The sequence below is a fragment of the Bubalus bubalis genome, chromosome 1, assembly GCF_019923935.1.
Source record: "Bubalus bubalis isolate 160015118507 breed Murrah chromosome 1, NDDB_SH_1, whole genome shotgun sequence".
NCBI lineage: Eukaryota > Metazoa > Chordata > Mammalia > Artiodactyla > Bovidae > Bubalus > Bubalus bubalis.
Genome location: NC_059157.1, coordinates 187,164,406 through 187,176,493, shown reverse-complemented (window position 1 = coordinate 187,176,493; position 12,088 = coordinate 187,164,406). Strand labels below are relative to the sequence as shown.

General features: G+C 53.4%; 1 protein-coding gene across 1 annotated transcript in view; it reads right to left on the bottom strand.

Moving 5' to 3' along the window:
- The window catches only part of UMODL1 (uromodulin like 1), a 79,841-nt gene extending 68,415 nt beyond the window's left edge, over positions 1–11,426 (bottom strand). Inside the window, exons 1-2 of the mRNA XM_044947356.2 lie at positions 10,825–11,426; positions 6,009–6,251 (exon numbers count right to left, since the gene is read on the bottom strand). Of these exons, the coding sequence (XP_044803291.2) occupies positions 6,009–6,251; positions 10,825–11,113 (532 nt within the window). The 5' untranslated portion in view covers positions 11,114–11,426. The remainder of the gene's footprint in view (positions 1–6,008; positions 6,252–10,824) is intronic.
- Positions 11,427–12,088: the final 662 nt, after the last annotated feature.

The window sequence follows — 12,088 nt, the reverse complement described above, 5'->3', positions numbered from 1 at the left end:
TGGGCTTTTAAAGAAAAAGAGCTTTTAGAGATCTAAGAAAGGTAGGAACTATCTAAGAATCTGCAGGCTCCTAGGGGATCTAGCCAGGAGCCCGGGTGCCCATATTCAGGGATAGAAAAGCACAGAGGATGGATAGAGCGGAAACCTGGGGGAAGCTGGCTGGAGGCAGGTGGCCAGGTATGAGCCAATGCTACGGGACACTCAGGATCCAGGCATTGGGGGCAGCAGGACTGACCCATGGGAGAATCTGTGGGTCTGTGCAAGCCCAGCAGTAGATGGAGCCGAGGGCGGCACAGGACACCAAAGGCTTCACAGCCCTGAGCTCCAGGGGGCTAAGAGCAGCAGGGAGAAAAGTACAAGGAAGGTGAGACCCCAGTGCCAGCATCCGAGAAAGGGCCTGCATGAGGTCTGGCTGCCCACCCTGGGATAAGTGCTCCATGCCAGCATGAATGTCACTCAAACCCATCCGGCTCCCGCCCAGATCCACGTAAGTCTCTGTGTCCCACACGACATTCAGAAGCACAGCTCCAGGCCCCTCAAACCCCTGGAAAGTCAGAGGAGGCGTGACAACCACGTTCTGGAAGGACACCTACAGAGCTGGGGAGGACCCGCCCCTGGCGGGACCTGTGGGCTTGCCCGGTGGAAGGGAAGTGCTGAGTACTGACGGTGGTCCTCTGGGGTCCCCTGGGCTCTCTGCAGGATGCTCCACAGACAGAAAAAAAGGGGAGTGGCCCCTCCTGCTGGGAACACATCACCAGGGCAGCTGCATCAGCCAAGGAGAAGAAGATTTAGCTGCTGAAACATGCAGAGAGGGTCCCCGTCAGCTCTCTCCTTGTGGAAGCCGAGTCTGGGCTTGGCGGTCACTCTCAGGAGTGTTCTCCTCTCCACGCTGCCCTTGGCTCCTTCCTCACTTCCTAGTTGTCTTGGTGGCTAGTCCGATGTCTGAAGTCCTGGAGAAGCGGCCACACAGGGAAGGTTTTGGGGGTGTGAAGAACAGATATGCAGGGCAGCCCAAGAGGCGGGGCTGGGATGGAAATGCGGGAATCCCTGGAGGGCCACCAACCAGGGATCCGGAGCTCTGTGCTTTCTCATCCATCATAAAAACCAACCACCTCAGCACTGAAGATATTTGATACATGAATCTAAATGTATTAATAACCTGGTCTCCTGGGACAGAAAAGTGATGTTACGGGGGGAACAGAAATCCAAATAAAGCATGGAGTAGAGCTAACAGTAAGGCAGCAGGGTTGGTACTTGCTGGTACATGCACCCTGGAAATGTCAGAGCTAACATTAGGGACTCTGGGAGAGGAGGCAGGGGACTTTCTTTACTGTCTTTACAAATCTTTGTCTGGAAATCTAAAACTATCCTAAACCAAGAAGAATGAGCACCAAAGAATTGAAGCTTTTGAACTGTGGTGCTGAAGAAGACTCTTGACAGTCCCTTGGACAGCAAGGCGATCAAACCAGTCAATCCTAAAGGAAATCAACCCTGAATATTCATTGGAAGGTCTGATGCTAAAGCTGAAACTCCAATACTTTGGCCACCTAATGCAAAGAGCTGACTCATTGGAAAAGACCCTGATGCTGGGAAAGATTAAGGGCAGGAGGAGAAGGGGACGACAGAGGATGAGATGGTTGGATGGCATCGTCAACTCAATGGACATGAGTTTGAGCAAGGTCCAGGAGTTGGTGATGGACAGGGAGGCCTGGTGTGCTGCAGTCCATGGGGTCGCAAAGAGCTGGACACGACTGAGCGACTGAACAACAAGAGGTTTATCTAAATGAAAGGAAAATACAGGACATAGAGAAAAATTGACTTCCCAAAATGCTTGCTTGCTCACATCAGAACTGCTTTCGAGTTACAGTTTGTCTTATTTGAAGGCTGCTGGTAATCTCTCTCTGTCCCTCAGGGCTGGCCAGCCTACAGAGAGCCCAAGAGAACAGTCAACAGTTCCAACTTGGTAGAAAGTTAAAAATCTGCTTCTCCTTCCCTAACTCGACACAAGCAACGCCTCCGGACTGCCCAGCGCCTGGCCATCCCACGTTAGGCACCATTCAATGAGATAAGGCAGAGCTTTCTGAGCCACAGCCCTGAGGACGCTCCAGGGCTGGGGAATCTGATCCACTCTGGGATAATCAGATTATAAGCCTCCTCAGAATCCTCTTTCCTCAAAGGGACCCTGGCCATCAGCCCAGGAGATGGGACGTTTGGGGTAGGCTCTCAGTCCAGCAGGGTCCTAGGCGTGTTGTGTGAAGGAGACCAGCCATGCAGGAACAGCAGGTATAGAGCGTCCACTGTGATGCTCAGTCTTCCTCTGAGGAATCTATCCTGGGTCAATATTCCAACTTGTGTGCAGCCGTGTTTGCACCATACATTACTCATTGCAGCATTATTTATAACGGAAAAAAAATTGGAAACTACGAGATGTTAAGCCGTAGGAGATTGCTGAGTGCTGATCCATCCCTATGAGGTAATGCCTTGTGGGCATTAAATCATGCTGGAGAATGCGATCCATTGACACAGAAGATGTTCCAGATAAATTGCCAAGGGGTAAAAGTGTGCTACAAAATATCTTCAACAGGGTGCCCCTGCTTTTGTAAAACGTCTGCCCTGAAGGAAACTAGAAGAAAATGTTAACCGTAGTTATTCTTGTGGGGCAAGGAGGGGGTTGATTATGGGCAATTTCCCTTTTTTTTTCTCTCTCTCTTCTTTGTTTCCAAATTTTCTCCATGGCTTGTGTATTCCTTTTTGTGTTTTAAGGAGACATTTAAATAAAACCACGTATGGCTTATCATTGCTTTCAAAATGTGGGACTTAAAAAATTTGAAAAGGTCATCTAGACTGAAAACCACACCACGTGCTCTCATAATGCTCTTCCCTTTTTTAGGTCCTTGGCTGTTGAGTGGGAGGAGAAAGAAGAGAGCAAGGCTGAGGTTTTGGTGCTGCTGAGATGAGACCCCTGAGCTTAGGTTGCCGAGACGTGAGAAGCCCCACACGCAGGTGAGCTGCGTTCTGCCCTCCTCCTTTCCCAAACACCCTGGCTCCTCCTGTGGCCAGCACGTTCAGGGTCTGGCCTCTGCCTGGTTCCCTGACAGTCAGCCCCAGCACAGGTCTCAGTACATCACTTCCAGAGACTTCTCACTTCCAGTTCCAAAGAGCCAGGCTGTCAGGAGGCATCACAGAACCAACATTCAGGCTTTGATCAGAGAAGCCTGGCAGGCGTGGAGAGAATTGAGCTGCCGGTACCCCTGGTGTAAACTCTTCCGACCGGGTACTTTCCAGCTGCCCACATGGTGCCCCTGAGCTTGGAGGTGGGGGGAATCAAATGCTCACTGGGGACCTCACAAGCCATAGCGAATGAGCTCTGCAGGTCCCCACCCCAGCTCTGTGTTCACACACCAGTCTCCTTAGCAGCCGCAGTGCCCAGCAGGGTCCAGACACCAAACCAGGACTTTCCCAGTGGGCTCTGGGCCCATCACCACACACTGAACCCGACAGGGGTCAGGGAGACTCGGGCCCAAGTCTGCCCCATTTTGGTCAAGGGACTTGCCTTCCCCGGGCTGTGTCCCCATCGGCTCCTGTTCAGTAGTGAGGAGGAGTCTCCACTGAACATTATAGGATGCCCTCAATCAAACCCCCTTTTCCTCTCTCTTCTCCATCCTTCAGGGCTCCTGACTGGCTCCTCTCCATGCTGCTTCTGGAGTGACCCTTCTAAGGTCCAGGAGGATTGTGGACCCCCCCACTCCATCTCAGCCCCCTTTGTGGGGCTTGGGGAGCCTTCTGGGTGAGTGCTCCTTCCTTCATTCCCAGCGCCTCCACCCGGTCCCCACCCTCAAACATCAGTCACCCCACGATCTGCAGTTCCCAGAGCAGATCTGCCTACAGGACTCTAGTTAGAATGTTCTGGGCCTCTCCTGCCTGGTGAGTTTCTATTTAAAGGCGCTAACACTTTACAAGTGGGGCTGAGTCCCCAAGAGGCAGGTCTGCTGGGAAGAAACATGTGCGGCAGGTCCCTCCCTGCCTTCTATCCGGGAGAATTTGCTTGTCAGCGCTGCGGGGCAGCAGAGTGCAGAGAAAGGTGACCGCTGGGCCTGGGTGGAGCCGAGGATGCCTCTGGCCTTCTGGACTTGTGACCTCACCAGCCCCATGACAGCCAGCAGGTGGGAAGTGTAGTGAAGGTGAGCAGGGGCAGGATGGCCCCTCCATCAACCAGAATCTGATGCTCCAAGCCAATTGCCATGAGCCCCATCCAAGGCCTCCCCAACATGGCACACCCCCCTCAGGAATAGGGTGCTCCCAGGTCAGGGGCACGACGCTTTGTACATGTGGCCCTTAGAGACAGGGAGAGTGGAGAGGGGCCCACAGTCAGCACAGGAAGAGACTCCTCGGACCCAGAACCAAGGGACAGCCCCTCCACACACAACGCCCACAAATTTCCCTTTAGGGAACCAGCATGAATGCACAGCAGCTGCGCAGCTCCAGACCTGACGCCCCCTGCCCCTTCCTAGCTTTACTGGTGGTGGCTGTGGTGTCATTTCAAAATTCCAGGGAGAGGTACGCTTCTTGGACCTGCTCACTCTGAGCTGTCCTGTCATCTCTGAGTCTGGCCTCTGAGCAGAGAGACGTCAGCTCTCCTGACCTCTGCAGGCTTTGGGGGCCTGAGAGAGGGCAAGCTCAGAAGGACTCTGTGTTCCACCCACGCAACCATCTGCAGGGTCTGGCTGATTCCCGACTCTACATCTTATAGCCCCTGGGGTTGGGGGTGCGGGGTCCACATCTAGCCTGCTGCCTGTCCTGGCCTCCGGCCCTAGCGATGGCGCACGTGGGACCCTCCCTGCACCATCCCAAGCTGGCACTTTCTGCTTTTGGAGGTGGTGGCCCTCACGTCTCAGGGTGCCCCATGGCCACCCACAGAGCCCCACCCATCTCGCTTCCCCTCCATCATGGGTGTGGGGACAGGGCAACCTCCTGACTGTTCAGAAACCCATCTTAGCTCTGGAACTGACTCAAAGTAACGGTCACACCTCCCCCACATTCACACATGCACCCACCTGCACCCTCGCCCTGGAAGAAGTCTTCTGGGAAGTTCCCTTTGGGCCAGGAGGCTGAGCCCCAAACTCCCACACAGCCTGGTTCCCTCAATCTCAGACATAGCCTGGACCAGCCACACCAGTGCTGATCACCACCCCAAGCATCTTTAAATCACACAGAAAGGATAAGAGGGCCTGGAGGCCTCTGGACAGTTAGGGGCCCCTGGGGGCCCCTTTCCATCTCTTGCAGATTGGAGTTCAGATAAGGATTTCACAGTCTTTAGAATGAAAAACCTGGTTGCCAACATAGAGGAGATACAAATGCTGGTTCTCAAACTTAGCCGCCGGTTAGAATTCCTGCTGCACATTTGTGCCTGTTAAGCGCTAAGTCATGTCTGACTCTTTGTGACCCCACCGACTGTAGCCTACCAGGCTCCTCTGTCCTCGGGATTCTCCAGGCAAGAATACTGGAGTGGGTTGCCGTTTCCTCCTCCAGGGGATCTTCCCAACCCAGGGATTAAACCCTGGTCTATTATGTCTCCTGCATTGGCAGGTGGGTTGTTTACCATTAGTGCCACCGGGGAAGCCCAAGAATTGCTGGAGGAGCCTTAAAAAAAAAGAAATCAGTACCCAAGCTCTGCCCCAGACAGAATCCATCACAGTCTCTGAGAAGAGACCCAGCCATCAGCATTTTTAAAGCTCTGGGGACTTTAATGTGCAGCCATGTCTGAGAGCCAACACCCACAACAGGTTCTCAAAGTGGGGCCTCATGCCAGCAGCATCAGCACCTATGAGAACGCGTACTCCACGCCTGGATGTGAAACCCTGGGTTGAGGCCAGTGCCCTGCGCTTGGGCCAGCCCTCTGAATGACCCAGCTGCACATGGGAGGCTGAGAAGCAGCATTCCAGAAGGATCTAGTCAGTTCAGGGCTAAGGGTGTGAACAGTGGCTATCCCAAGACTGGACAGGACTCACGCAGGACACAGTAGAGGCCCAGCTGCTCGTAGCCCTCGCAGCAGTCGGTCACATTCCTGGGCTCCGGAACTTCCACCACCAGGTACCCGGTCTGGTAGACGGTCTTCGGGCAGCGCCATAAGGGGATCCAGCCCCCGCAGGGAACGCGGGTTAGGCGGGACATCTGCACAGCCTTCATGCTCTGCACGCTCTGGGTCACGCTGTAGTTGCACAGCCGGAAGCCCAGCAGAGAGAGGCCTTTTTCTATGAGGGAGGGAGGAAGATGGAGAAACAAGAGAAGAAAATGTTAGGATCAAACAATCTGCGGGGTCCTCTGCAAGTCCCCCGCTTCTGCAAGAGCAGGTGAAACAAAACCCCTGCACAGGGCAGACCCCAGAGGATCTGCCCACTGGCCTGTATCTGAGAAGGCAATGCAGGCATGGAGACTCAAGGGATAAAGCATGACACCTGTGCTGAGCAAGCCTCCTCTGCAAGACAGGAGACACCTCCCAGCCTGCTCCTCCTCCCAGCGGTGCTCTACATTGAAGGGAGGGATACAGAGGAACCAAGCATCTGGGGCTCACGTCCTGGGCTCTGCTGTGGGTCCTCAGACTCTCCAGGACAGAGAGACTGTGCACACCTCTCATCTCCACAGTAAGGGCTGTCACGCCCAACGTGAATACACAGAAGTTCCCTCAATGAATACGCCAGCCCAACATGTGCTGGGCACACTGGCAGTGACACCCTTTTTGGAATGAGATGGAAGATAGACACACATGTCAAGCCCATGTGAGACGTGCATAGATGGTAAAGTACAGTCTGATTGTTGCTATCGTCAGCAGGAGATGAGGGCACAGTACCTGCAGTGAAACACCAAGGTTGCCTTATCCGGCCCTGAATGTCTTTCACCTGGAGCTTGGCTCCTGGGCACAGATGCCCATGGCCTTCGTCAGCATCACTACTTGGTTCTCAAGACCCTGTGGCACCTGCTGTCACCAGCCCTGTGTCTCAATGTCATGGACCAGCTCGCTTGGGGTCCTGGGGTGTTCTATCTGCCCAGGGAGCCTCTACTGCCTCATGGAGCAGGGACTATTATTATGGGCTGAAGGGTGGTGGCTGTTGTTCTGTCGCTTAGTCATATCCAACTCTTTGCGACCCCATGGACTGCAGCACGGACTTCCCTGCCCTTCACTATCTCCCAGAGTTTGCTCAGATTCGTGTCCGTTGATTCAGTGACGCTACCTAACCATCTTGTCCTTTGTCGTCCCCTTCTCCTGCCCTCAATCTTTCCCAGCATCAGGGTCTTTTCCAACGAGTCAGCTCTTTGCCTCCAGGCTGAAGTGTGTCCCACCCCAAATTCACACATTGAAGTTCTAAGGCCCAGGACCTCAGAATGTGACCTTACTTGGAAGTAGGGTTTCTTCAGACATAACTGGTTGAGATGAGTTTATACTGGAGCAGAGTGGCCTCTAATGCAACATGACCAGCGTCCTTATCAAAGGGGAAATGGACAGAGAGACAGGAAAGCACCCAGGGAGATAAGATGGGAGATGAAGCTGAGGTCAGGGTGATGCTCCTACAGGCCAAGGTCACTCAAATCACAAGTAGACCCAAGCCCCTGGAAGCTGGGGAGATGTGGTGTCTGGGACAGACCCTCCCTCCCAGACTCAGGAGGAATCCACCGTGCCCACACCTTGATCTTGAACTTCTGGCCTCCAGACTGAGAGGAAATAAATCTCAACTGTTAAGTCCCCCATGAATCCCTGGTGGCTCAGTGGTAAAGAATCCGCCTGCAATGCAGGAGACCCGGGTTCAACCCCTGGGTCAGGAAGATTCCCTGGAGAAGGAAATGGCAACCCATTCCAGTATTCTTGCCTGGAGAATCACATGGACGGAAGAGCTTGGCGGGCTGCAGCCCTTGGGGTCACAAAAAGTCAGACACAGCTCAGCGACCAAACCACCACCACCAAGTCCCCCAGTCTGTGGTGCTTTGCCAAGGCAGACCCCAGGGCTGACATGGGGACCATGGGGTGCCCTCCACATTTGAGGCTAGTGTGGGACTCGCTGCATTCATGGGCTGTCAGTGAAGGACGAATGAATGACTTGAATATATCTTAGGTCTTCATATATTCAACCTCATATAGAGCTCTAAGCTCTATGAGACTGTACATCCACTGGATAGGGGCTCTATGTTACAGAGTAAACCTTCAGGGAGAAGCTGGATTTCTGGGGCAGAGCTCAGAGGGGACATCAGAAACCACCTTCATCCCCACGCCAGGACAACACCCCTGGTGACTCCCACCTTTGTCCTCCACGTGCTCCAGTGCACATGTGCTAAGTTGCTTCAGTCATGTTCAACTCTTTGCAACCCCATGGACTGTAGCCCGCCAGCTCCTCTGTCCATGGGATTCTCCAGGCAAGAATACTGGAATGGGTTGCTATGCCTTCCTCCAGAGGATCTTCCTGATCCAGGGATTGAGCCCACATGTCTTACATCTCCTGCATTGGCAGGAAGGCTCATTACCACTAGTGCCACCTGGGAAGCCCATGGGTGCCCACAAGCATGCAGAAAGGGAGGCTTGGGGGTTGGTGACCCCCAGAAGGAATGAGGCCAAGCCAGCCCTCATGCTCAGGCTGGCGGGAGAGCCTGCAGTCTTCCTCCAGACAGAGTCGGGTGCTGAATCCCACCACCCCAGAGCAAGTCTACTCCCAAGCCACATGGTGGCCTCCCTAGGGATGGCCAGGCCTCTGGGAGTGGACACAACCTGCACCCACCAAAGAGCAGGTCCCAGGAAGCCTTGGGAGGGACCAGGAGGCCCCTGGCTGGGTGGGGTGAGGCAGGAGCAGGCGGCTTCTGAGGTCAGAGCTTAGAGGTGACTGGGACGGGGGCTGGAGAAGATGTGCAGTGAGCAGGGTCACCGTGGAGCAATAGGGTGAACAGGACAAAGCTTCCTGCGTGGAGAAGTTGGTGAGGCCCACCTAGACCTTGTTTTTCATCTGAACTGAAGGCAAGATGCAACCACTGATGAAGATTACTCCTCTGCCTCCAGAAAGCCTCTGGACCTGATCATGACAAGGTCCCAGCTGATCCTCAGCAGAGCCCTCCTGCACACAGGCATGTGCACACACACACACACACACACACACAAACACACACACACATGCACACAAACACACAGACACAGATATAAACACAGACACACACACACAACACATAGAGACACTCAGACACACACAGAGACACAACACACAGAGACACAGACACACCACACACACAGACACGTGTGCATACACAGACACACGCACACACAGATACACGCACACACAGAGAGACACACGCACACACACACAGACACACGCACATGCACACAGACATAGATACAAACACACACAGCAGACACACATACAAGCAGAGACACAGGCACACACACACACACACACACACACAAATCTTCCAAACTCCACTTGCCTCTCCTTCGTCTTTTACATTGTGCTGGAAGCCACCAAGTCCTCCCAGGCCTGGCTTCTTGCCAGAGCCCACCACAGAAACCACTGGGCATATTCTGCTGTTCAACAAATCCTTTCCGCAGCACAGAAGGTGGGGTTCCCGGGTTCTAATCCCAGCAGGAGAAAATCTAAGTGCTCTGGTAGGTGCTGAGGCCAGCACTCATACCAGCTCCACAAATACCAGCCATGTGGCTCTGACCTCATTTCATGTCCTCTCGGTGCCCTGGTCTTGCCTTTTGTAAAATCATAGCTGTGCCTGGGATTGTAGAAGGATTAAATGACATAATGACCGTCGCCTCAGTATTGTGGAACCTGGGAGCAGACAGACCTGCAGCCCTGATGGACCATTGAGCTGCCACCGCCCAAGCCCTCACGTGCACAAAACGCCCCGTGAGATCTCATCTGGCTTCCCGACATTCCCATTGTCCTGCCACTGACCTGAATGATGTGCACATTACTCATTCCGGAGGAAATACCAAGTTTCCTTACAAAATCACAGTTCATAAAAGAGAAATAACAAAATTCTGCCTATTTGTGAAGAAATTTTAAACCAGTTTGAAACTGAGAGCAGGAACCCAGAAGGGCTCTGTTTGAATCCCCAACAGAATAAGATAGATGTGTAGGAGAAAACGACTTAAACGCTTTGTAATCTCAGCGCTCTGAAATCTGGGGCTTGTGAATCCCAGTGTTTGGCAGCTGACACGTGTCTCTCAAAGGCCCTGGAAGTGTTCCCGACCCTTCTCATCCCCCTGAGCCACAAGCACCCTCGTTTAATGTCGAGGAAATGGGCTTGGCAGAGCCGCAGGTGAGCGGGAAGACCCACATCCTGAACCCCCCTCCCTGGTGGGGGAAAGGAGGTCAGAGTCAGGATCAAGGGCAGGGTCGTCCTGGTAGAAATCTTGCCTTTGGCCAGCTGTGTGACCCTGTGTGAGTCCCTGGCCACTCTGGGTCTCCCTCCCCTTATCTGTAAATTGAAGACTAATGGGCCAAGGTTCCAGAGACTTCGATTCTCCATCTCCAGGCATGTGCTACTCTCAGCAGGCCTATAGCATCTGTACCACTGGCAGAAATGCAGAGTTCTGGGTCCCACCCCAGACCCAATGACTCAGAACCTGCCCTTGAACCCCACTCACCCCTAGCTGATTCTGAAGCATTCCCATCACCTTTTTTGTGGTTACAGAAAGTTTTCCCAAAAAGGAGCAGTCCCTGACTCTCCCAGCAGGTGCAGCTTTGCCTGCCCCACTCTTGGCAGGGTTGTTGTCCTCAGGAGACCCTCTCCTGGGAGCTCTTGCCCCTCCAGCATCACCCACATGGAGCCCAGACCCCTCACCTGTGAAGCCGCTGGCCTGGCTTGGGTTCACAACGATGAGCAGGGCCAGCAGGGCCATCCCAAGGGTCCTGAGCATGGCTGGGCAGTGGTGGTGACTCTGGGTCTCTCCTGAGTGGCAGCACGAAGGGGCCTGGGCTGCCTGGACCCGGAGAGAAGGCCCGTCTCTCCCCTGCGCCACTGGCTGCGGCAGAGGCTTCAGACCGTGTGCCTGCCGGGAGCAGTCCCTTATGCCTGCTCGTAAACACCAGCCACCACTGTGGCCGTGTCCCCCGGGGCACCTTTGTGTCATGGCCCATTCTCCATCCAGGCAGATGGCATCTCTCAGGAAAGGTAAGTACCCACCTGCCAGACGACATCACAGGGTCCCATCTCGTTGTTACGCAGAAAACACATTTCAGACCCGAATCTGACTCCCTCCATCAAGTCCAAAGTATTCTCTTACCTTATCGTAGCGAACTGGCAGAAGAAAACAGCAGCAAATCAAAGTGGTACATCAGATTCAGAGAGCATCCTTCGCACAATTGGACAAATAGATCAAAAGCCATAAACCTACCCCTGTGACCCAGTGATTCCTGCCTGAAGCTGGGTCTGAGGGCCATGAAGCTGCATTCTCAGAGCTGTTCATCACTTGCCAGAATTTAAAGCCGCAGGGTGTGGAAGTGAGCCTCAGGGAGGTAGGGGGTTAGTAAGTTAGTACAGAGCGTGTGAATGTAACATCGCCCAGACATGCACCCCGGGAGGACACTTAGCAGCGTGGAAACAGCTTCTCATCTTGTGACATCAAAGCAGAACCTCAAACAGTTCTGTCTCCGAAAAAAAAATAACAATTCCATGATTCTATAAAAGTGGCCCCGGCCCAAGAAGGGCCGGAGAAATAAAACATGGTAAGGATGAACTGATGCTTTCAAACTGTGGTGCTGGAGAATACTCTTGAGAGTCTCTTGGACTGTAAGGAGATCAAACTAGTCAATCCTAAAAGAAATCAATGCCGAATATTCATTGGAAGGACTGATGCTGAACCTGAAGCTCCAATACTTTGGCCACCCAATGCAAAGAGACAACTCACTGGAAAATACCCTGGTGCTGGGAAAGAATGAGGGCAGGAGGAAAAGGGGGCAACAGAGAATGAGATGGCTGAATGGCATCATCGACTTAATGGACATTAGTTTGAGCAAACTCTGGGAGATAGTGAAGGACAGAGAAGTCTGGTGTGCTTCCGTTCGTGGGGTTGCAAAGAGTCAGACACGACTGAGAGACTGAGCAA